This window comes from Triticum urartu, chromosome 3A (assembly GCF_056163025.1).
Source record: "Triticum urartu cultivar PI428250 chromosome 3A, HENAU_Tu73, whole genome shotgun sequence".
NCBI classification, from domain to species: domain Eukaryota; kingdom Viridiplantae; phylum Streptophyta; class Magnoliopsida; order Poales; family Poaceae; genus Triticum; species Triticum urartu.
The window spans coordinates 31,464,948-31,491,902 of record NC_141875.1 but is presented as its reverse complement, the minus strand read 5'-3'; the positions used below and the strand labels follow the sequence as shown (position 1 = coordinate 31,491,902).

At 43.0% G+C, this 26,955-nt stretch overlaps 1 protein-coding gene across 1 annotated transcript; it reads right to left on the bottom strand.

Annotated features, from left to right (window-relative positions):
• Positions 1-12,975: 12,975 nt before the first annotated feature.
• Positions 12,976-14,435, bottom strand: LOC125547769 (putative AP2/ERF and B3 domain-containing protein Os01g0140700). The gene has a single exon (XM_087516532.1). The coding sequence runs from the start codon at positions 14,285-14,287 to the stop codon at positions 13,325-13,327; it is 963 nt and encodes a 320-aa protein (XP_087372658.1). The 5' UTR covers positions 14,288-14,435; the 3' UTR covers positions 12,976-13,324.
• Between the last annotated feature and the right edge of the window lie 12,520 nt (positions 14,436-26,955).

Below are 26,955 nucleotides of genomic sequence, written 5' to 3'. Positions count from 1 at the left end.
AAATTCCAATCAGGTGGCTGAACAATAGGTGCAGAAATCAATGCTTTCTTAAGTATTTCAAATGCTTCTACACAATCATCATCAAAGACAAAAGGAATATCTTTTTGTAATATATTAGTCAGAGGCCGAGAAATTTTTGAGAAGTCCTTAATGAACCTCCTATAAAAACCGGTTTCACCCAGAAAACTTCTTATACCTTTGTTGTCCTTGGGACACGACATCTTTTCAATAGAATCAACTTTAGCTTTGTCAACTTCAATACCTCTTTCAGAAATTTTATGCCCCAAGACAATACTTCATTGACCATAAAGTGGCACTTCTCCCAATTCAAGACAAGATTAGTTTCTTCACATCTCTGCAAAACTCGATCAAGGTTGTTTAAGCAATCATCAAAAGAGGATCCATAAACGGAGAAATCGTCCATGAAAACCTCACATATCTTTTCACAAAAGTCAGAGAATATAGCCATCATGCATCTTTGAAAGGTAGCAGGTGCATTACATAAACCAAAAGGCATACGTCCATAAGAAAAAGTACCAAAAGGGCAAGTAAAAGTGGTCTTTGATTGATCATCAGCTGACACAGGTATTTGAGAGAAGCCAAAGTAACCATCTAGAAAACAAAAATGTGTATGTTTGGATAATCTTTCTAGCATTTGATCAGTAAAAGGCAAAGGGTAATGATCTTTTTTAGTAGCCTTATTTAATTTGCGGAAATCAATTACCATCCTATAACATGTAATAATTCTTTGCGGGGTCAATTCATCTTTATCATTAGGGACAACAGTAATACCTCCCTTCTTAGGGACACAATGGGCAGGACTTACCCACTTACTATCAACAATGGGATAAATTATACTTGCCTCAAGGAGCTTTAATATTTCTTTTCTTACCACTTCTTTCATCTTAGGATTCAGCCGTCGTTGGTGATCAATAACTGGTTTGGCCTCTTCCTCCAAATTTATTTTATGTTGACATAGAGTGGGACTAATGCCCTTAAGATCATCAAGAGTATATCCAATAGCAGCACGGTGCTTCTTCAGAGTTTTGAATAATTTCTCATCCTCCTTCTCTGAAAGGTTAGCATTAATAATAACAGGATATATTTTCTTCTCATCAAGATAAGCATATTTAAGAATATCAGGTAATGGTTTAAGCTCAAACACAGGATCACCCTTGGGTGGAGGAGGATCCCCTAGGATTTCAACATGAAAATTGTGTTTCAGAATAGGTCCCTATTTAAAGAATACTTCATCTATTTCCCTTCTTTCATTCATGCACATATTATTTTCATGGTCTAGCAAATATTGTTCTAATGGATCAGTAGGAGGCACGGCAATAGAAGAAAGACCAATAATTTCATCTTTACTAGGCAATTCTTTATCATGGGGTTGTCTACGAAATTTAGAAAAAAATAAACTCATGAGACATATCATCCAAACCAATAGTAACAACATCCTTCTTGCAATCTATCTTAGCATTAACATTGTTCAAGAAGGGTCTACCAAATATAATGGGACAAAAGCTATCTTGAGGGGAACCAAGAACAAGAAAATCAGCAGGATATTTAGCCTTCCCACACAAGACTTCAACGTCTCTAACAACCCAATTGGTGAAATAGTATCTCTATTAGCAAGCTTAATGGTAACATCAATACCTTCTATCTCAGCTGGTGCAATATCATGCATAATTTCTTCGTATAAGGAAATAGGTATTGCACTGGCACTAGCACCCATATCACACAAGCCATGATAACAATGATCTCCTATTTTAACAGAAATAACTGGCATGCCTACCACATGTCTATGTTTATCTTTAGCACCAAGTTTAGCAATTCTAGCAGTCTCATCACAGAAATAAATAACATGCCCATCGATATTATCAGCCAGAAGATCTTTAGCAATAGCAATATTAAGTTCAACTTTAACTCGCTCAGGAGGTGTATAAGTTCTAATGTTACTTTTACGAAACACAGTTGAAGCTTTAGCATGATCCTTTATTCTAACAGGGAAAGGTGGTTTCTCAACATAAGCAGTGGGAACAACAGGATCATTATAAGTGATAGTCTTTCCGTCAACTTTAATAGGTGCAACTACTTTTGTTTCAATGGGAGGATTATATTGAGAAACCACTTCTCCTAGGGGAGATCAACATGAGTAGCAAAGGATTCACAGAAAGAAGCTACTATCTCAGAGTCAAGTCCATATTTAGTGCTAAATTTATGGAAAACATCGGTATCCATAAAAAATTTAACACAATCAAACTTAGGTGTTATACCTGACTCTTTACCTTCGTCGAGATCCCAATCTTCAGAATTACATTTGGTTCTCTCCAATAAATTCCATTTGTATTCAATAGTCTTCATCATAAAGGAACCATTACAAGAAGTATCGAGCATGGAGCGATTGTTGTCAGAAAGCCGAGCATAAAATTTTTGAATAATCATTTCTCTTGAGAGCTCATGATTGGGGCATGAATATAACATTGACTTAAGCCTCCCTCAAGCTTGAGCGATGCTTTCTCCTTCGTGAGGCCAGAAATTATATATATAAATACGATCACGATGAACAAGATGCATAGGATAAAACTTCTGATGAAATTCCAATTTCAATCGCTTATAGTCCCATGATCCCATATCATCACATAGCCTATACCATGTCAATGCATCTCCCTTCAAAGATAAAGGGAAGACCTTCTTCTTGATAACATCATCGGTCATACCTGCAAGCTTAAATAATCCAAAAACTTCATCCACATAGATTAAGTGTGAGTCGGGATGCAGTGTTCCATCTCCTACAAAAGGATTAGCTAGCAGTTTCTATATCATACCCGAAGGAATTTCGAAGTAACTATTTTCATTTTTAGTAGGTCCAGTAGGTTGAGGAGCAACTCTTTGCTCTACTGGTCGGGGTAAAGATACCCCGAACAAACCCCTCAAAGGATTATGTTCCATAGTAGCAAGTGACAATAAATTTCAGCACACTATATAAATTTTTCCTTACCAAATTCCACCTACCAAAGGCGCTTCACTCCCCGGCAACGGCGCCAGAAAAGAGTCTTGATGACCAACAAGTATAGGGGATCTATCATAGTCCTTTCGATAATTAAGAGTGTCGAACCCAACGAGGAGCAGAAGGAAATGATAAGCAGTTTTCAGTAAGGTATTCTTTGCTAGCACTGAAATTATTGGTAACATACAGTTTTGTGATAAGGTAATTTGTAACGGGTAACTAGTAATAAAAGTAAATAAGGTGCAGCAAGATGGCCCAATCCTTTTTGTAGCAAAGAACAAGCCTGGACAAACTCTTATATAAAGGAAAGCGCTCCCGAGGACACATGGGAATTATCGTCAAGTTAGTTTTCATCACGTGCTTGGGTAATTATTACTCCCCAATTATGATTAACCCCTATTGCAAGCTAGTTTTCATTCGCGTTCGGTACTTTGATAATTTGATATGTGGGTGGACCGGTGCTTGGGTACTGTCCTTCCATGGACAAGCATCCCACTTATGATTAACCCCTATTGCAAGCATCCGCAACTACAAAAGAAGTATTAAGGTAAACCTAACCATAGCGTGAAACATATGGATCCAAATCAGCCCCTTATGAAGCAAATCATAAACTAGGGTTTAAGCTTCTGTCACTCTAGCAACCCATCATCTACTTATTACTCCCCAATGCATTCCTCTAGGCCCAAACAATGTTGAAGTGTCATGTAGTCGACGTTCAAATAACACCACTAGAGGAAAAGACAACATACATCTCATCAAAATATCGAACGAATACCAAATTCACATGGCTACTTATAGCAATACTTCTCCCATGTCCTCAGTAACAAACGTAACTACTCACAAATCATATTCATGTTCATAATCAGAGGGGTATTAATATGCATAAAGGATCTGAACATATGATCTTCCACCGAATAAACCAACTAGCATCAACTACAAAGAGTAATCAACACTACTAGCAACCCACAGGTACCAATCTGAGGTTTTGGGACAAAGATTGGATACAAGAGATGAACTAGGGTTTGAGATGAGATGGTGCTGGTGAAGATGTTGATGGAGATTGACCCCCTCCCGATGAGAGGATCGATGGTGATGATTTCCCCCTCCCAGAGGGAAGTTTCCCCTGCATAATAGCTCCGTCGGAGTCTTAGATTGGTTCCGCCAAGGTTCAGCCTCGTAGCGGCGGAGTTTCGTCCCGTGAGCTAGCTTATGATTTTTTCCTAGACGAAAGACCTCACATAGCAGAAGATGGGCATCAGAGGGCTGCCAGAGGGCCCACAAGGCAGGGGGCGCACCCAGGGGGTAGGGCGCGCCCCCCACCCTCGTGGATGGTGGTTGGGCCCCCTCGGGTACTTCCTTCACCCAATATTTTTTATATATTCTAAAACATGCTCCCGTGAACTTTCAGGACTTTTGGAGTTGTGCAGAATAGGTCTCTAATATTTGCTCCTTTTCCAGCCCAGAATTCCAGCTGCCGGCATTCTCCCTCTTCATGTAAACCATGTAAAATAAGAGAGAATAGGCATAAGTATTGTGACATAATGTGTAATAACAGCCCATAATGCAATAAATATCAATATAAAAGCATGATGCAAAATGGACGTATCACAACTTCGTGTACTTCATTTGTGTCCAACGACCAGACCAAGACCGCTTATGAAACCCCACTTTTATCAATACTTCATCCATATTCGCAATATTCAGATTGCTTAATCATAATCTTGCTTGTTTTTCGATTGCTTGCAAGAACAGACCTTCGTGGTCAGGTTGATCATGTTCCATCGTGATCAATGATCTCTCGGAGTTGGTTTAGTGATTGCTAAGGCGCAATGTCATTGCACGTTTGTAGTCGTATCGTCAAAGTCTTCTCCACCAAATCGATAGTTATCATCTCATCGAAAGATCGGGCCCCTCGCCTCTATCAAGTGGTATCAGAGCTCCAGGTTGCTTAGTGAGATTTTACAGTTTTTCGTAGTTTAGATCAAGTTTGTTCTTCATACCTATAGTACACAAAAAAGCCAAAAAACATTTAGGGCTAGTTCATCCGCTCCGAACCAGTCTGAGCCTTTGCATAGTCTTTTCAGTATTTTGCTTTGTTGAATTTGTGGTTGCATCGTTGTGTCAAGTTGCTGGTCTTAGCATCTAGTCTTTTAGAGTTTCGAGTTCTGGTCATAAGTTGTCACGCCACCACCGCACCATCATCATCGCCCCTGCCATCTACCACCACCTCTTATCCGCCACCACTCTGAATCTGTATCCATATACCACCACCAATTTGTATCCATATAGCACAGATTGAGCATCAAATTGACTTAATTCTTGGTGCATCACTACCCAACCGTGCACCATACCGTACCAATCCATAGGAGACGAAGGATATTATGCGTCAAGTACAGGAGCTGCTCGACAAAGGTTATATGTGCGGATCTCTTAGTCCTTGTGTTGTTCCTATTATACTAGTGTCTAAAAAGGATGGTACGTCGTGTATGTGTGTTGATTGTAGAGGCATTAATAATATTATTATTCGTTATCCTCATCCTATTCCTAGGCTAGATGTTATGCTTGATGAATTGAGTGGCTCTACAGTATTCTCCAAAGTTGATTTGCGTAGTGGATACCATCAAATTCGTATGAAATTGGGAGATGAATGGAAAACAGCATTTAAAACTAAGTTTGGTTTATATGAGTAGTTAGTCATGCCTTTTGGGTTAACTAATGCACCTAGTACTTTCATGAGACTAATGAACGAAGTTTTACGTGCTTTCATTGGACGATTTGTGGTAGTCTATTTTGATGATATACTGATTTATAGCAAATATTTGGAAGAACATTTGGAACATTTACGTGTTGTTTTTATAGGTCTATGTGATGCACGTTTGTTTGGTAACCTTGGGAAGTGCACCTTTTGCACCGACCGAGTATTTTTTCTTGGCTATGTTGTTACTCCACAGGGAATTGAAGTTGATAAAGCCAAGATTGAAGCTATTGAGAGTTGGCCGCAGCCCAAAACGGTCACACAAGTGAGGAGTTTTCTTGGACTCGCTGGTTTCTATAGGCGTTTTGTGAGAGATTTTAACACCATTGCTGCACCTCTTAATGAGCTTACAAAAAAGGATATGCCGTTTGTTTGGGGTACCACACAGGAAGAAGCCTTCACGGTATTGAAAGATAAGTTGACAAATGCTCCTTTACTCCAACTTCCTGATTTTAATAAGACTTTTGAGCTTGAATATGATGCTAGTGGAATTGGATTAGGAGGTGTGTTATTACAAGATGGCAAACATGTTGCACACTTTTCTGAAAAATTGAGTGGGCCTTGTCTGAACTATTCTACTTATGATAAAGAATGATATGCTCTTGTTCGGACCTTAGAAACATGGCAACATTATTTATGGCCCAAAGAATTTGTTATACATTCCAATCATGAATCGTTGAAACATACTAAAAGTCAAGCAAAACTGAACCATAGACATGCTAAATGGGTTGAATTCATTAAGACTTTCCCTTATGTCACTAAACACAAGAAGGGTAAAGAAAATGTTATTGCTGATGCATTGTCTCATCGTTATACTATGCTTTCACAACTTGAATTTAAAATATTTGGTTTGGAGACCGTCAAAGATCAATATGTGCATGATGCTGAATTTAAAGATGTATTGCAGAATTGTAAAGAAGGAAGAACGGGGAACAAGTTCATCGTTAATGATGGATTTGTGTTCCGCGCTAACAAGCTATGCATTCCAGCTAGCTCCGTTCGTCTTTTGTTGTTGCAAGAGGAGCATGGAGGAGGATTAATGGGACACTTTGACGTGAAAAAGACGGAGGACGTACTTGCTACAGATTTCTTTTGGCCAAAGATGAGACGGGATGTTGAGCGTTTTGTTGCTCGCTGCACTACATGTCAAAAAGCTAAGTCACAACTCAATCCTTATGGTTTATATATGCCTTTGCCTGTACCTAGTGTTACTTGGGAGGATATATCTATAGACTTTGTTTTAGGTTTACCTTGAACAAAGAAGGGGAGGGATAGCATATTTGTTGTCGTGAATAGATTCGCAAAAATGGCACACTTTATACCATGTCATAAAAGTGATGATGTTGTTAATGTTGCTGATTTGTTCTTTCATGAAATTATTCGCTTGCATGATGTGCAAAATACTATTGTTTCAGATCGTGATACTAAATTTCTTAGCCACTTTTGGAGATGTTTATGGGCTAAGTTGGGGACTAAAATTCTTTTTAGTACTACTTGTCACCCCCAAACTGATGGACAAACTGAAGTAGTCAATAGAACATTGTCTACTATGCTTAGGGCTGTTTTGAAGAATAATAAGAAAATGTGGGAAGAATGCTTGCCTCATATTGAATTTGCTTATAATCGTTCATTGCATTCTACTACTAAGATGTGCCCTTTTGAAATTGTGTATGGTTTCCTAACTCGTGCACATATTGATTTGTTGCTTCTTCCATCTTCGAAGAAGATTAATTTTGATGCTAAAGAACGTGCTGAATTGATTATAAAAATGCATGAGTTAACGAAGGAAAACATTGAGCGTATGAATGCTAAATATAAACTTGCTGGAGATAAGGGTAGAAAACATGTTGTGTTTGCACCTGGAGATCTTGTTTGGTTACATTTGCGTAAGGATAGACTTCCTAATTTGCGTAAATCAAAGCTAATGCCATGTGCTGATGGTCCTTTTAAGGTGTTAGAGAAAATAAATGATAATGCATATAAACTTGAGCTGCCTGCAGCTAATGGGGTTAGTCCCACTTTTAACATTGCAGATTTGAAGGCTTAGTTGGGTGAGGACGATGAGCTTCCGTCAAGGACGACTTCATTTCAAGAAGGGGAGGATGATGAGGACATCAATACCATTTTTACACCCACGGCCCCTACTGCTATACATACTGGACCAATTACTAGAGCTCGCGCACGCCAATTAAATTATCAGGTACTTTCTTTTCTTAGTAATGATTCTAGTGTTCATGAGAATACGATGCTGCCTAAATTGGATACATTTGTTTTGCTTACAAATGAAGGGCTTGGCATGGATAAGAGGGATGAACACTGGAGCAATACCAAGCATGGGGATGATGGCATGCGCAAGGAGAACAAGAACGGAGTTACAAGTGATGATTTCAGCACTTTGAAGCAACCATAAGGAGTGCGTGAAGTCTTGGACGAAATATAAAAGATGTCACTTCATAAATTTCGTCCAGAGGCTATTCTAGGTGTTGCGTCACCTTATTATTGGGCCAGGCCCATGTAATTTCGAAATACTTGACTATAGGTTGTTTTTAGAGTCCGTATGTGTGGGGAAACAAGAGATAGGGTTGGTTTCGGACCCCTCCACCAAGGGCCATGAAATCCCCCGCCCCCCATGTCTTCCTCCATATATACAGCCCTTAGGGCACCGCTTAGACTTTGGGTTTTATTTAGTTAAAAGTTAGCCATCGCTGCACCTTCATGTACTTCGTTTGTGTCCAACGACCAGACCAAGACCGCTCATGAAACCCCACTTTTATCAATACTTCATCCATATTCGCAATATTCAGATTGCTTAATCATATTCTTGCTTGTTCTTCGATTGCTTGCAGGAATAGACCTTCGTGGTCAGGTTGATCGTGCTCCAGCATGGTCAATAACCTTTCGGAGTTGGTTTAGCAATTGCTAAGGCGCAATGTCATTGCACGTTTGTAGTTGGATCATCAAAGTCGTCTCCACCAAATCGATAGTTATCATCTCATCAAAAGATCGGGCCCCTCGCCTCTATCAAACCGTCATTAACCACGCCCAGTAACGATCAAAGACTTTGACCCGACGGCAAGCCCCCGTTTGGGCTTTTGCAAGGCTGGGCAGTGCGGTGGAGGGGAAAAGTGAGGACTGTCATAGAGCGTGGGCAAAACTGAGGAGAACTAAGCAATGAGAGGCACAAAAATAGAAATCCCAAGATAATATATGAAGTGGAAGAGAGAAATAGAAGGGAAAAAACGTGCATGCTCTTAATTAAGAGGTGATTTCATAGGAGAAAGATATGATGTCTGAGTTGTCATAGATGTCTCTTATTCACAATTTTTTCTTATTTAATTTTAATCACGCCACAATTTTGGTATTAGATGCTAGAGATAACACTAAGAGATAAACCATTTCGCAACATATTTTACTGTCTCTAAATAACGTGGAATACAATGCCGCCTTATCAATCATTGAGAAAGCCCTTACTAGTTCTCATTGCGGTTGGGCGACAGGATACATCAGTTGTTGAATGACACAAAGGCACCTGGCATGCACATCTGCTTGCTTGCGTGCGTTAGTTGATAAAGAAAATTAAGTGCCTAGTTGATGAAATGCGGGTCATGATCGCTAATGCCGGTCATTGATTCGCCGTGCATTTACATGCTGAACCATCACGTGTCCATGCATGAGAATGTCAGACAATCCGCTTGCATTATTGTTGGGTCAGGCTGGGACAGGCGTACGCAAAACTAGGTAGCTTTCACTATCTTGGTGCACCATAAAACAATATTAGACCTCAGATTGGAGTTCATCTACTTGTCTGAAACCACAAATCTAGATCGCATCAATATCATCTAGAAGGATATACTTCACACCTCTGGCACTACTCTTCCATTTATACCATAGAAATCCCGCAAATAAAGACATACGCATGTTGGACACTGGTCGATCGTCCTCTTTAATCCCCTGGAGGTTCATGAAATTATACCACTCCGTTTTATTGACTCTGCATACTAGTTTTGTCATAAGTTAAACTTTATAAACTCTTATCAAGATTACAGAAATAATTGTTAACATCTACAATACCACACCATTAGATTTATCATTGAATATATTTCCGCGTCATATATACTTGTTATTGTCAATGGTCATATTGTTTTCTATAAACTTGGTCAAACTTTATAGAGTTTGACTTGGAGCAAAGCTAATATGTAGAGTAAGAACAGAGGGAGTACTGACTTGCTAATACTAATCACACTACTAATATTAATACTACACACTAATCACACTAATCTATTCTAGGAGTTTGTTGTCATCTTTGACATCATTATGGCCTCAAATGGAATTCATGTTTATGGAAGCAAAATAAAATTAAGTTTTGGGTCAGTTTCATCAATTATCTCTAGATTAATCCCTATAAATAAAGCGTAAAACTAACCCTAGAAATTTCACGGTTCGATGGTCGGGATCCTTAGAGAGCATTAAGAAGAGTGTGAAGATGGGATGCTTCCCGAGATAATAGTGTGGATGGGAGAGGAGGGGGTGGTACTGCGGTATCCGCATGGCCAGACGCACATATGGCGGGGGCTATGGGGATGGTAGCGCAGTACCCCACATAGCTGGGCCCAAAGGACCGGATGGAATCCCCCTCCCCCCTAGGTTGATCAAGGAGTGCTACAACTGAGTGGTTCCCCACGTGGCCATAACCAAAAGCTTCCGGGTATAGAGCGTTCTCGGTGTATGTTGGGCGCATGGCTACGCGAGGATACAATGGAAGCAAGGTTCCCAACATGACTTGATCCATGTGTGGCCAGCATTTTAGGCTCTGATAGCATGATTCCCCGCATGGTCATGCGGATAACAGATGCCATTATTGTACCATGCATGACCATATTGACGTGTGGGTGGTGTAAGAAATGACGGTGGCATCGTGGGTGCAACAGTGCATTCAGTGTGGTGGTCACGGTGGATCAACTGTCGCCACTAGTATGAGTGCAGGGAAAGAGAGGGGTCGATTCCCTTAGAATTCCGGAGAGGTATATGTTTTATAGGAGTGAAGGGTGATGGATGTGGGCCTATGAGACTGATTTAGGCCATATTACCACTAAAGGGTGTGCATTAAGAGCCATTGGTGCAAATTACATCTATGAACTATTAAGTGGCTAGCAAAACCCACTAATTAAGTGAGTGAGTGTGTGGGGGTGCGTGTGTGCCTATGATTGATGATGGCAGCTCTCATGGGTGGTATCACCGCCCGACGGTGAATATGATCCATCAATATTGTGTTGATCGACGAAAGGCAATCTTAACACTGCTGACAGGTTGTCCCTGCGACCATTAATGGAGATGCCATGGGGCTCCCGCCAAGTGATTACTACTGACGAGCAAGAAGTTGCTCCACGATGTTGTGCTCCATCGCTGACGAGCACCCTAGTGACCGATTAGGGAAGAGAATTCTTCAAGTTATGGGTAATGTCCAATCTTGGAGCTCTATCATCAAACAAAATTTAGGTGTCTCGGCGATACTGGTGGTACGAAGCCCTACCCAAAATGTTAGGTTCTGTGTAAGGGTATGTGAGGCTTTAAGGTTATTGAATTCATGCTCCAACCAATTTGTCCAAAAGTAAGAACTGGTGAAGAGAGGCGGACAATATATTTCAACACCCTCTCACATCTAGGCTTATTTAGTCCTTAGACATGGGATCAATGTAGGCCGCACAATCCTTTTTAAATATTGTGTTGGCAAGGTCTTGAACTTGAGACCTCTTGGCTCTGATGCCATACTGAATTCATGCCCCAATTAGTTCATCCAAAAGTATGAATTGATGGAGAGAGGGGGGCAATATATTTTAATAGAGGTTACACCCTTGGTGAATCATTATTACCCAAATCACTCTTACCTCACATTTAATAGTATCGACCGACTTATCTATTGGTATCAAATGACACATAGACACAGAGACATAGACAATATCACATCGTACTTCTTTAAGGAATCCTTTTAAGCACTTATCATGAATTCACCTTCTCAGTTGGGTCAACCCCCCCCCCCCTCTTGACAGTATGGTTTTTTATTGACTTAAAGAGACACGTGACCTTATAAAGAGCTAATAAAATTGTCCTTAACCTTGTCGCCTCTTTTCAATCCTTTTAGGGGTCACCATTTGACATTTTGATCTAACACATGGGACTAAACATGTCCAACACTTGATTAAGGCAATGCCTTCTTTATTTGTTTATATTGTCCATCATCCAAAATCCACTAGGGGGCCTAAACTATAGTTTCAACGGAACTTGTGCCCCCATTTGTGTCATATTGGTATGGTATTTTATCATATGTCCTTGTTTATTACATGATAGTATACACTTCTTCCCATGTTATTATCCTTCTTCTTCCTGTCACTCCTGCATAGTTACACTACATTGTTTGATGGTGCCCAATGTTCATCCCATTTAGAATAAATATTATAAATTAGTTCCCATTAACCTCTACAACTTTGCAATTTACACTTAAGTTACGAATATTTCCATAACGCTGCCATAATGGCGTCAAGATGACGTCACTAAGACAACCTTCTAATTCTCCGCAGTTTTCCCATCCAATTGTGGGATAATTAATCTTACGAAATACATTGAGATAATGAACGAACCATGTATCTCCTCATTTAGACAAACATCGGCAGATTTTTTGACAATACACATACTGATCCATGACCTTGATGCCCATCTCATTTGAAATTTGTTTAATTTAACCCCTTAAAAGCATGAATTAACCCATGCTGAACAAAGCGGCATTCCACATGTTGAGGTTTGATCACACATAACATTTCTCTAAATGATGTTTGACCATCTCACAGATTTTTCTTTTTCAGTCGAAAATGGGAGCACCTCGGCGTGTGTACCAGTTCATGCAGATTACCAATAGATTAATGTAGTCATATTGCTCTGATATCTTTTTCAGAATCAAAGTATAGATGCTTCTCTACATTATATAAATTCATTCCTGAGAAAAGGCTCTACAGCTCCTTTTTTTATATATATATGAAGTTTACAACTCCTTGTGTTTAGCGACGCCTGAATCAATGTGATAGTGTAAGATAGTCCTACGGCACTAGCATCACTGAATTGGGGGAAAAAATCGATGAAGCACTGGGAATGGTAAAGATCGATCTCGTATAATAATAAAAATTAAAGGCTGCACAACAATCATGGCAATAGAACAAGATTTGGAGAACTAAAGGTAACCACATATTCAATAAGATCATCGCAAAAATTATGCAAAGTATTGTCGCCTTCTAATAACCCTCTGGAATAGTGGAATCTATTCAATAAGATCGACCATAGGCATACAAAATGTGCAAGGTATTGTACTCTCCCATATGGTGTCCTCTTGCTCCGATCTGTCTGCATTGATATCTTCTTCTATGGGCGTGATCATGTGATGTGATTAAATATTGTTATTGTCTATTCTTGCTTCCCGAAATGGAAATGTAGATCGAGTAGCCAGCAATCAATATATGCAATTGCAATCACACTAGTACGGCAGAAGACCAAGAGCTTACCGGCCGTGCCCTTCAGCCACCTGATGATCCCGCCATCCCTCCACCGGCAATGTCAACGCCGAAGAGCTTGACGGCGACATGGCCTGTCTCATTCTCATTGGAAATCGCCGCGTCGGCAGCATCGTCATTCTTGTTCATCTTCTTGTAGTCGATGAAGAGCTGGTCCTCCGTGTCATTCCCGTACGCCGACCGGTAGAACGCCACGGTGTCGCCGGCGCGGAGGCCCGTCTCCTTGACGAAGCGGCTCCAGCCCTTGGTGAGCACGTAGCTCTGGCTGCTGTTCCAGTACGAGTAGCGGAAGCGCCACACCTTCCCCTCGCCGTCCTCGAAATTGAGCAGCACGCCCTTGCCGTTGCTGCCGGTGGCCGCCGCAGTGGTCGGAGGGAAGTGCTTCTCGGCGTGCTGCTTCGGCACCACCAGGCGGTTGAGCTTGCCGACGTCGCTCGGGGTCACGGCCTTCTCGAAGAGGAGCTCTCGCGCCCACGCCGGCGTCGGCTGCGCGCGCCCGCGGCCGCGGCGCAGGCCCTGCCGAAGCTCGTCGTCGTAGGTGTGCTTCCGGAGCATGTCCACGATCTCGGCCTTGGAGTGGTCAGCGAGGAAACCGAGCTCGGGATCGAGCTCGCTTCTGGACGACGAAGAGCCGGCCTCCGCCGCCGCCGGCGGGCGCTGGAAGTTGATGACGGCGTCCGGGCCACGGAAGCGCAGCGCGGCCACGTCGTAGGCGCGCGCGGCGGCGTCCTCGTCGGGGAACGTGCCGAGCCACACCCGCGAGTGCTTCTCGTAGATCTGCGCGCCCCACCGCCCGTTGGGCTGCGGCACGACGCCCTTGAACCGCGACGATGGAGCCGCCCGGGGCGGCGCCAACACCGGCGACGACGACGACTCCGCCGCATCCTCGGCCCCCGATTCCGCAGACGAGTACTCCATGTCGTTGTCGTCCTCCATGCCGTGGTTTGTCGCCTTGCCAGATGCCATCGTGGGGATTATTGTACCTGCATAGTTGGTGATTTCTTGTGTATATATTGAGATTGGTGCATGGTTGGTTGCTTCCAATTTTACACTTGCGCAGTTGCGCTGGATCGATTAGTGTGTAATTGTGTTTATGTTGCCGCTTATGTATGCTTTGCAGCATTACGCTGCTAAAATCCGTTATTTTATGCTACATAGACATGTGTGGTTGGCTTCTAGTGAACTTTTGGCACTAGGGTTGTCATTATTATGTCTTTGGCGGTAGATGTGCTTATGACTTGTGAGAATCTCTGGTCATTACTTAAATGCATTTTTGCCAATCCATATTAAAAATCTTTGTCCATGAATATATGTACACGCACAATGACATATGTAACGACAAGGGGGTTATGAAGTGTTCTTTTGCAACACGGGCACTAATGCATCATAGTTAGCTGAAAAACTATCGAAGATACCTATGAAGAGTAAAAATTATGATGAAGAAGGCTATCGTGTTAAAATTAAGAAAATTCATGCAATAAATACTCTGGAAATTGTTATCTCTCAATCAACTATTGATAGCCGTCTGGTCAAATTTTATTGTAGTTGCGTGTAGCCCGGCGTCTAGGTTAGATGATTCTTAGTGGAAACTCAGAAAATATTATTTCTTGGATGACTAGGAAATATAGGTAAACGAATAAATCGCCGAGTAACTACAAAAATCATGACAAGAATGATGACAGACTAGTCGGCATTCAAGGAGTAGTTGTTCAAGTTGCACGGTCATAGAGGAGGGTACATGACTTGTTTGCCATCTCAACATACTCAGAAACCTATGAAAAAACAAACTATTGTCAATGTGAGAAAATTGGGAGGACGATAAGTTTGGTTGTTACCACCACCACATAAGTAACAGGGTAAGCGATGAATGTCTCTGTCTTGAAAATCAATCTAACTTTAGGATTGTTTTGGTACTCTAACATATTGGGGGTGGCTTTTCTGGGAAGACATTATATATGGGTTGTTTTTCCTTAGGGATCAAGCATTGGTTGTGGTAGGTATTGCACGGGTAAAAAAACATATATAGAGAGAGAACAAGCAATATGTATAGGCTCACAAACTATGATCAATATTTTTCTTCAAATAATAACATGGTCTCCTAACTGTGAGATGTCACATCAGTGTGGGTCATCTGAGTTACTTGAGGATGAAAATTGATCCCTCGGTTTAGAAATACATGTCGTTTTAGAAATGGGCGCAATCTCCCACATGTAACTATGGCCATTGCTTTTCCCATATCAGTTCTAGTGATATTATTATCACTTACTACATCTTAATACTTTCTGTGTATATTTTCACTTAATGTTGGTAATGTTTTCACTCCGAGTTGGTGATGTTTGGCTGCAAGTATTCTAGGATGACATGCATTCACATACAGATGCCGTATATATGTGTAGGTCAGCTTCCACTTTGCGGGTGGAATGTACATAGTGAAATTTCACCATAAAATATATATTTCATACTTGTGATATGCAAATAACTCATATTAACACATGTTTTGCTGGTCAAATTGCACACCTAAAAAATTGTGCCCGACATATATTCCTGTCCGGAGAGAGTATGGAAAGTTTCATTGTTCACTCCAGAAGCTGGATAAATAATCTCTGATTAACAACTACTACTCCCTCAGTTTTTATTTGCCCCGGATATTAACTTTGTTTGAAGTCAAACGGTATAAACTTTCACCAAGTTTATAGAAGAAGAAATATTAACTTACAATGGCCTTCTTGCTATCTGAAACCATTAGATTCGTTATTCAATATATTTTCAAATCATATAGATTTGCTATCTGAAATGTTCATATTGTTTTCTATAGACATGGTCAAATTTTATAAAGTTTGACTTCAGTCAAAGCTAATATGCGGAGTAAATAAAAACGGAGTGAGTATTTCATTCGCTTTCACAGTTTAAGAAGTGATCGTAGCACCAGTGCCACATTTCAATAATTGAGATACAAGTGCGCTCAAGTAGTCAAGTTGATACTACATTCTCCTCGCAAAAAAAAAAGAGTTGATACTACATTCAGAGGATGAAAGTGCAAGTCTGGTGCTACAGCCCATTGGATGTTACTACAACTACTTCCAAGTACTCGCTCCGTCCCAAAATAAGTGTCTCAACTTTGTACTTGTACTAAAGTTGAGAGACATATTTTGGGACGGAGTGAGTAAAAAAAAGAAAATGTCTAGGTTCACAGGCAGCCCGCACCTGTATTCTGGTGGTCAAAATCCACACACTCTATTCTCAAAAAAAAAAATCCACACACTCTATTGTACTATATGTATCCATGTATGTTGTCACGGGGTACGGTGCTGTGCACCTAATGATTCCCCCAAGCAAGCAAGCAAGCAAGATGGCCAAGTTGATACTTTTACTGGTTGGGAGGATGAACGTGCAAGTGTGGTGGCCCAGCCCATTGGATGTTACTAGCTGCCTCCAGGTAGTAAAAACCAGGCTAGTTCTATAGGCAGTGTGGCCATCTCCGGCACCGGTATTCCGGTGGTCAAGATCCACAGCCTGAGTAGTACATATATATCCATGTTGGTGTTGGCACCCGGGGTACTGTGCACCTGATGATTGCCCCAAAGCAAGCAGGATGCCCAAGTGGAAGCAGCAGATGGGTTCATCCATATGCAAGCAGCGGCCCAGTGGGGGATAGGGGTTAGCTAGTGGGGGAGAGGAGTGTGGAACCTGGCTGGATGTGGAGAGGGGGGACTAGATTCACACCCCCTTGAGAACCCTTTGGCCCCATCTATCCATCCATGAGTTAGCTGTCGCACATCGTTGATGTTGGTGGTTACGAATATCTAGCTGCATTTTGATGCCGACTTTAGTTGAGATCGATGGATGGATCTCCCATTAATGATTGAAGTTTTGCATCTGCTATTTTTCGTCCACACCGACTGATGTTGAAGAATTAGCAGATGAGCTGTGATTAGAGTTTTCCGGGAATTTATCAAGTTTCAGTCAATTTCATGGAGACCAGCCACAACATAACTGTGAGACTGTGACAGGGCGATGCGGCCGGTCGGGGTGTCCCGGCGAGGCTGAACTAGGACCTCGCCGGGGACGGGACGACGCGGTCGGCCACGCCTGTCGCCGACAGGCGAGGACGAGGGTTCACAAGTGTGGATGGAGGGCCTTTTTTATTGGGCAGTACTCTGCGCTAGCGCACCGGCGGTGTTTCGGCCGGTCAAACCAGAGCCGCTCGATCTGGACGCGCGTAACCGTCAGATCTGCCCCGCATCTCCTATCGTCATCCTCACAGGAAAAAAGAGGAGAAAAAAAGAGCAAGCGCCGCCGCCGCTCACGGGATCCCGCACGCTGGCCCGCGCTGCTATTGCTTGGACCACCGTTGCCCCTGCTCGTCGCCGGCGCTCGCAGCCTCACCGCCGCCGGCGAACCAAAACACCACCCACCTTCACCGCCGACACTGAAGCGAAAAATGCCGGTTCCAGCAAAATCAAAAGACGGTGGTAGCAATTTTTAGGATGGTTCCAGCCAAAACAAAACAAAAACAAGGATGGTAGCAAAAACTCGTCTTGAGCTCGGGCATCACCTAGCGGCAGCCAAATGGTGTGGCAAGGGTCAAATGATAAACATCGAGAGCCTTGGCCAGTACCCCGACGGAGACGGGGACGACGTGACTCACCATGGCGTGGCAATCCGAGGAGAGGCAGATCCAGGGCGTGTGGCATGAGGAGAAACAAGATAAACAATAATGATTCTAAAGTGAAAGATGAAGATGGAGCCGCTGGATTTTAATCCAATGGCTCTAGAGAAAACGATTGTATCTTTAAAAAAAGATCCTGCACAATTTACTCAGGGCATCTTCAATGTTGATCCGTAAATTTGCTTCGGCGCATTCGCTAACAGGAGGACTAATCTGTGGGTACTCATCCGGGAGCCGGTCATCCAACCATAACTACAAATGTCTGTTCTTATTCACCTAAAAAAACAGCAAACAACTTTCCATCAAATTAGTAGCCTTCCATGTAATTACATGTGAAAATCTTCCGTCAACTACTGATTAGGAAATTCCATCAGTGCACTATGTAATTTGGACCTTCCGCCATCCAACGAAGCAAAACAGTAGCTGGCATGCACTATGTGATTTGACCTTCCGCCATCCAAAGAAGAAAAGCAAAGGAGCTTCCGTCATTCACTCCTATCCTATGTGATTACTGATTAATAGTATTACGTGATTATCTGTAGCTTTCACCATCATGTCTAGCTAGCTTCGGTCAAATCCATCATGTGCTTCCGCCAAATCTTAAGGTAGCACTACTAGCTTTCGTCAAAATGCTACGCTAATTAACAGCCTTCCGCCGTCATGTGTTGGTGGCTTCCGTCAAGTAGCAAAAATTAGCAATGCATCCGCATCCGAACAGAGAAGATACATGTTGTCATTTGATTGATCAACGAATATCCAGACTCCCGCAAAGCCTCCCCACCCTCCATCAGTTTGTCTTCAGTTTGCGAAAAAAGCACGTCCGGTTGGTAATCCGGACGAATATAAGACCGTGTTGGATGATAGAACATGTCCGAACAGCACCGTCCAGACGGATGCGGACAATTTGAGGGTCTGCGTTGGGATGTCTTTATAGTTGCTCCTTACAGTTTCAATAATGATACACTTTGGTAGCCAGCTTATGTAGGGTTGTAAGGGCTGCTTATGTAGGTGTGTGCACCGTCGAAGGGGTCGGTCCAAGAGCATTTTGTCACTGGCGTACGTCTAATCGACCGCTCGATGCACGTACGTAGTGGTTGCTGGGACCCAATGCTCAGATGGCACGGTCACAAGAGTCGTAGTACTGGTACGTGACAGCCTGCAGGCTACTTCAAGGCCACCATCGATCGACCCTCTGGTGACCTGCGGCGCATGCAGACTGCACCTGCACGCCGCATAGAGCACGGCACGTTGAGACAAACTAACGTACGTACGTCCAGAGGCAGAGTCAGGATTTAGGCATAAGGGAGGCGAGAAAGAAAAATAATCGTTTCTGATACACACACAACACACACAAAATATATAGTCTCAAAATTAAAATTGATATGAACGAAAACATATGTTTGGTAATAAAATGGGTTCAAATTATCATGTAGAATAGCTTGCTCCTCAAGTAGATTTGTGTTCTCAGTAATATTTTGAAACAATGAGCTTGTACAACGAATCTATTTTCCATGAAGCATTAAACAACAAGTGAAACTATATTTCTAAATTACAATCTTACCTAATTAGTAAAGAAAATCATTGATTTGAAATAAATTGTAATGATTCAGGATTACTCCATTCGTTCGTTCTTAGATATAAGTCTTTATAGAGATTTCACTATAAACTATATACGAAGCAAAATAAATGAATCTATCCTTCAAATGCATCTATACACATCCGTATATGGTTCATATTAGAATCTTTACAAAGACTTATATTTAAGAACGGAAAGAGTACTATATACCAGAATTCCTTGGAAGTCAATCTGTTGATGCGTGACGCGCTGTAGCAGATGAGTAGTTGTGATCTCTCTGGATTCTCTGGGGAGTGTAGTGCCCTCTGCCCTGTGCGGCTGTGCCACAACCAAAACGGCGGAAGCAGCGACAGGCTATGCCGCGACGGCGATGACGGCGCAAAGACGTACATATGGAGCCGGATCCGGCTTGCCTGCTCCCTCCCCATGCTCCTAACCGTGCTCCCACTTCATCCTACGGTTGTCTTTTTTCATTTTACTTTCTAATTTAATCATCCCCTCCCCCCTGATTTTAAGGGGGTGGGTCCGGACTTTATTTTGTTCCAATCAAATCAAGCCACCTACGCGGGAGCATGGATGAGCACACGCGCGGGGAGCAGGCAAATCCCGTCCGTATGGAGCCAGCAGACCTAGAAGCCAGGAACGTAATTACGGGAAGGTAAGGAATTAACTACATGATCTGGATCTTATCTTTTTTCTCACAGGTTTTTTTTAGGGTCGTTTTTTTCTCACACGTATGTACAACTAGCGATGAAGGGATGCTTTGGGCCTTTGAGAAGTTGCCATGTTAGGCCATTAGCGCTAACTAGAACAAACAGGTCAGCCATGATATACGTATAAACTACAACTACCTACCGAGGCTTAATAGGAGGGGGGCGAGGCGATGGGGGTGTCTGACCCCTGCTCGCACCCCTCTGTCTCCGCCCCTGCGTACGTCTACAACGGTGCATCATCCATCATGTATGTAGTGACAAAAAGGCTGCCGATGCTTGGACGTGAACACATTGCTATGACACTACGTACTTCAATCAAGCCTACGTATGCACGGCACATATATCATGAACCTCGTCTCCACAGGCAACATCACCTTCATCGGCGACGTTTAGGACATGGAAGACGAAGGTGTTCATGTCCCATATCTTACTCTTCTTCGCCAGTGACACACAACTTCACTTCCCAGGGCTAGGCCTTGGAAAGCGGACGTCAGCAAAGAGTTAGTCTAATTTTTAGAGTAGATAGCTTCCGGGTGTTTTTGTTTAACAGTTTTGCTAAGTCTTAGTCGACTAAGATTTTATTATGTCTTAGTTGATGTTATTATATTCTTTTGATCTTGCGTGAGATTCATATAAAAATTTTATTTTCTGTTTTCATTTTCTCTTCTTATACTATATCACTTAATTGAGATTTGGTTATGTCTTGATAAACTGAGACCTAACGTTAACCTTTGTTTATTGAAATATGCCGAAAATATCATGAATTTAGTCTGGATTAAATAAAAAATCACCCGGCTTGCATGAAAGTCGTCCTGTTTGATTAAATTCTGTTTGAAATGTATGCGGATGTGTGAGGTGTACGGTTTGATGGCCGCCTCACGTATTCACGTCCGCAGACGGATATTATGTCCATTTTAGAGGTCCAGATGCGCTTACATTTTCAATATGATGTTTTTGGTAACCAGTTCGGAGCATTTACAGCCGGACTCAGTAAATCCGATCCCTCAAACACCCGCGGACACGTCCAATCGCGTCTACGGACAGTGACCGGTCACACCTCAGCTATTTGATTCTACCATCGAAAACCTCAAATTCATATTATTACATGCAGCGTAAACCAACCTTTAAGCGGAGCTCGTCCAGCTTCACCGTGCGCATGTCCGGTTGCGCTCCCTAGAGTGTTGGTCCGATCGCCGACAAGGTAGAGTACAGCATGGGACACAAGTCGTCTTACGGGACTCTAGGTGTCACCGTCTCCCATGTCCTACTCTTCCTCGTCAGAGCCCAGAACCTAGATGGTGCTGGTGAAGTCAGATCGATGATGGATCCGTCCTGGGACGAGCCAGCGACATCCACCACCACGCGGTTGTGGCGCCCGGACTGTTGCACCATACGGGGCATCGGAGAATGCAACTCCACCTCGCCAACGTCCACCGCCGCAAGGGCTGCTGCTGCCTCCCGCGCCTGCTTCCTCCCATGGCGGCCACGCCGTGCTATGTTTGCATCCGACGACACCCATAGTGTGTCCATGGTCTCGGCGCGCCAACGAAGGGGTTGCGCGTCCGCGACTGCATTCGGACGTCAGACGGACCGCACCGCCTCCAATGAGGCAGTGATGACACACCTTGCGCCGATCCATGCGCCATTTAGGCGGACGCAATGGATTCCCGATGGAAGGAGTCCGAGCGCTGCCCCCACACGGGCCTCCCCCTGGGAGCGGCGAAGTGCAAGCAGGGCAGCCATATTCTCCTCGGGGCGCGTGGGATGAACTCAGGGTCAACGGATCTATAGATGTAGGACTTAGATCCGTTGCCCGCCATGCCGAAGATCGTCGGACGGGAGCTTGGATGGCGGAGGGGAGTGGAGTAAAGTGGCTAGGGTTTGATCCGGCGAGCGGATCGGGAGGAATATATGTGAGGTCGGGTTGGCCAACGAGGGCCAGAGACGTTGGATATAAGGGGTGCCGGTCGGTCCAGACATCTAAGGCGTCCATCTGCATCGATTTTTTGTGATCGGACCGTTTGCCGGGCACTTTAGGCGGGTTTGAGAAGCACGGCTGTAGATGTTCTTAGAGCATCTCCAACAGACGCCCAATATTAGCGCCGTGCCAGCAAATTCACAAGTTTAGCACGCACGAAGTTGAAAATAGCACTCCAGCGGACGCTGCATAATAGAGCACGCTGTGAAAAGTGTTCGGCGCACCGAACGAAACTGGATCACAAGCCGTATATTTAGCGCGTGAGCTCCAGCATGCTGAACTTCTCACGCACGTGAAAGGTGCCCCATGTGCCCGCAGCCGCCGTTGGCCTCCTCGCATGCGCCCGCCGTCGTCCTCCTCGCGTGCGTCCGCCGCCGGCCTCCTCGCATGCGCAGCCACGGCCACGGCGGCGGCGGGGCGGGGACGAGCCCAGGCTCGGGCGCGGCCACGATGGCGGGGCGGCAGGGCGTGGGCACGGCCACGCCCACGGCGGTTGCGGGGCGGGCCGTGGCCACGGCCACGGGCGGAAGGGCACGGGCGCGGCCACGGCCATAGCGGGGTGAACCGCGGCCATGACCACAGGCGGCAGGGCTAGGGCGTGGCCACAACCATGGCGGTGGCGGGGCGGGGCGGGCCGCGGCCACGACCACGGCGGGGCGAGCAGGCCACGGCGGGGCGGAGCGCAGCTACGGCGGCGAGCAGGCCAAGGCCAAGGCAGCGAGCAGGCCACGGGTGGCGGGGCATGGCCATGACCATGGCGGAAAGTGATATGTCTCCGTCGTATCTACTTTTCCAAACACTTTTGCCCTTGTTTTGGACTCTAACTTGTATGATTTGAATGGAACTAACCCGGACTGACGCTGTTTTCAGCAGAATTGCCATGGTGTTGTTTTATGTGCAGAAAACAAATATTCTCGGAATGACCTGAAACTCCACGGAACATCTTAGAAAAAATAATAATAAAATCCTCGCCAAAGATGAAGACCAGGGGGCCCACACCCTTCTTACGAGGGTGGGGCGCCCCCCCCCCCCTAGGGCGCGCCTATATATTTGCTTTCGGAGAGAGAAAAATCAGAGAGAAGAAATCATCGCGTTTTACGATATGGAGCCGTCGCCAAGCCCTAAAACCTCTCGGGAGGGCTGATCTGGAGTCCGTTCGAGGCTCTGGAGAGGGGGATTCGTCGTCGTCGTCATCATCAACCATCCTCCATCACCAATTTCATGATGCTCACCGGCGTGCATGAGTAATTCCATTGTAGGCTTGCTGGACGGTGATGGGTTGGATGAGATTTATCATGTAATCGAGTTAGTTTTGTTAGGGTTTGATCCCTAGTATCCATTATGTTCTGAGATTGATGTTGCTATGACTTTGCTATGCTTAATGCTTGTCACTAGGGCCCGAGTGCCATGATTTCAGATCTGAACCTATTATGTTTTCATGAATATATGTGAGTTCTTGATCCTATCTTGCAAGTCTATAGTCACCTACTATGTGTTATGATCCGGCAACCCCGAAGTGACAATAATCGGGACCACTCCCGGTGATGACCATAGTTTGAGGAGTTCATGTATTCACTATGTGCTAATGCTTTGTTCCGGTTCTCTATTAAAAGGAAACCTTAATATCCCTTAGTTTCCAATAGGACCCCGCTGCCACGGGAGGGTAGGACAAAAGATGTCATGCAAGTTCTTTTCCATAAGTATGTATGACTATATACGGAATACATGCCTACATTATATTGATGAATTGTAGCTAGTTCTGTGTCGCCCTATATTATGACTGTTACATGATGAACTGCATCCGGCATAATTATCCATCACTGATCCGGTGCCTACGAGTTTTCCATATACTGGTTTACGCTTATTTACTTTCCCGCTGCTACTATTACAATCACTACAAAATACCAAAAACATTACTTTTGTTGTCTTTACTTTTTGTTGCTGTTACCACCACTATCATATTACTTTGCTACTAAACACTTTGCTGCAGATACTAAGTTTCCAGGTGTGGTTGAATTGACAACTCAGCTGCTAATACTTGACAACATTCTTTGGCTCCCCTTGTGTCGAATCAATAAATTTGGGTTGAATACTCTACCCTCGAAAGTTGTTGTGATCCCCTATACTTGTGGGTTATCAAGACTAATTTACGGCGCCGTTGCCGGGGAGCATAGCTCTATTCTTTGAGTCACTTGGGATTCATATCTGCTTATCATTATGAAGAACTTGAGAGATCCAAAAACCAAGATCTATCCCTCAACTACGAGGGGAGGTAAGGAACTGCCATCTAGCTTTGCACTTGATTCACCTTCTGTTATGAGTAAGTTTGCGACACCTACACCTGCTTCTGCTATTCGTTCTGATATGTCGCATGTTATTGATGATGCCACTTCTGCTATGCATGATACTTATGATGAAACTGCTTCTATGCCTGATACTACTGTGCCCCTTGGTGAATTTCTTAATGAACAAATTGCAAGGGCTAGAGAAAAAGAAATTATTGAATCTGAATACTATGATGATAGTGATGATGAAAATATGCCTGTTATTCCTGAGGGCTATCTTTTTGATATGGAATCTTCTGCCGCTATTTTAGCTTGCAAAGATAGATATGAGCTTAAGAGGTTATTAGTTAAATGGAACAAAAAATCACTTAGAGATAAAATGAAACTTGACCCTGCTTTTGCTACTTCACCTATTTGTGTTCCTGATAAGGATTATGAATTCTCTGTTGATCCTGATATGATTACTTTGGTGGAATCTGATCCGTTTTATGGCTATGAATTTGAAACTGTTGTGGCACATCTTACTAAGTTAAATGATATAGCTGCCCTGTTTACTAATGATGAGAGATCGCGTTACTTTTATATACTCAAAATATTTCCGTTCTCATTAAAGGGTGATGCTAAGACATGGTTTAAATCTCTTGATCCTGGTTGTGTGCGTAGTCCCCAGGATATGATTTATTACTTCTCTGCTAAATATTTCCCTGCTCATAAGAAACAAGCTGCTTTGAGGGAAATATACAACTTCGTGCAAATTAAAGAAGAGAGTCTCCCACAAGCTTGGGGGAGGCTTCTCAAGTTACTTAATGCTTTGCCTGATCATCCTCTTATGAAACCCGAAATACTTGATATCTTTTATAATGGACTAACCGATGCTTCCAGAGATTACCTGGATAGTTGTGCTGGTTCTCTTTTCAGGGAAAGAACACCGGATGAAGCTGAAATTCTATTGAATAATATGTTGACAAATGAGAATAATTGGGCACCTCCTGAGCCAGCTCCTGCTCCAATTACTGAGCCTATTCTTAAACCAACTCCGAAGAAGAGAGGTGTTCTATTTCTCAGTCCCGAAGATATGCAAGAGGCAAAGAAATCTATGAAAGAAAAAGGTATTAAAGCTGAAGATATTAAGAATTTACCTACTATTGAAGAAATACATGGTCTTAATATACCGCCTGTTGAAGAAACATATGATCTCAATTCTTTATTTACTGAAGAACCTCCTGATCCCGATATCCCGACACAGGTAGTGAAGGTAAATTCTCTCTATAGATATGATAAAGCTGAAGTCCCTCCTACTAAAATTGCTAGTCAGTGCTTGGATGAGTTTGAAAACATTATGTTTAAGGAAGACGACTTCAATGCTTATTTTGGTAGACAATTAAAAGAAAATGCTTATATGATTAGACGCTTGGGTGATTATATGGCTAATATTAAGGGTGAACTTAAACTTGTTAGCAAACATGCTTCTATGGTTACCACTCAAGTAGAACAAGTACTTAAGGCTCAAAAAGAAGTGCTTGATGAAATGAATAGTAAGAAAAATGATTATGCTGTTAGAGTGGCTACTAGAACTGGTAGAATGACTCAGGAACCTTTGTATCCTGAAGGCCACCCTAAGAGAATCGAGCAAGATTCTCAAAGAAATAATATTGATGTTCCTAGTTCTTCTAAAAAGAAGAAAAAGAAAAATGATAGAACTGTGCAAACTTCTAGTGAACCTATTGCTGAACCACCTGATAATCCAAATGATATCTCTATGTCTGATGCTGAAACACAATCTGATAATGAACATGAACCTAGTGAAAATATTAATGATGATGTTCATAATGATGCTCAACCTAGTAATGACAATGATGTAGAAATCGAACCTGTTGTTGATCTTGATAACCCACAATCAAAGAATCAACGTTATGATAAAAGAGACTTTGTTGCTAGGAAACATGGTAAAGAAAGGGAACCTTGGGTTCAGAAACCCATGCCTTTTCCTCCAAAACCATCCAAGAAAAAGGATGATGAGGATTTTGAGCGCTTTGCTGAAATGATTAGGCCTATCTTTTTGTGTATGAGATTAACTAATGTGCTCAAAACAAATCCTTATGCTAAATGTATGAAGGATATCATTACTAATAAAAGAAAGATACTGGAAGCTGAGATTTCCACCATGCTTGCTAATTATACTTTTAAGGGTGGAATACCAAAGAAACTTGGAGATCCCGGAGTACCTACTATACCTTGCTCCATTAAAAGAAATTATATTAAAACTTCTTTATGTAATCTTGGAGCCAGTGTTAGTGTTATGCCTCTCTCTTTATATCGTAGACTTGACTTGAATAAGTTGACACCTACTGAAATATCTTTGCAAATGGCTGATAAATCAACTTCTATACCTGTCGGTATTTGTGAGGATGTG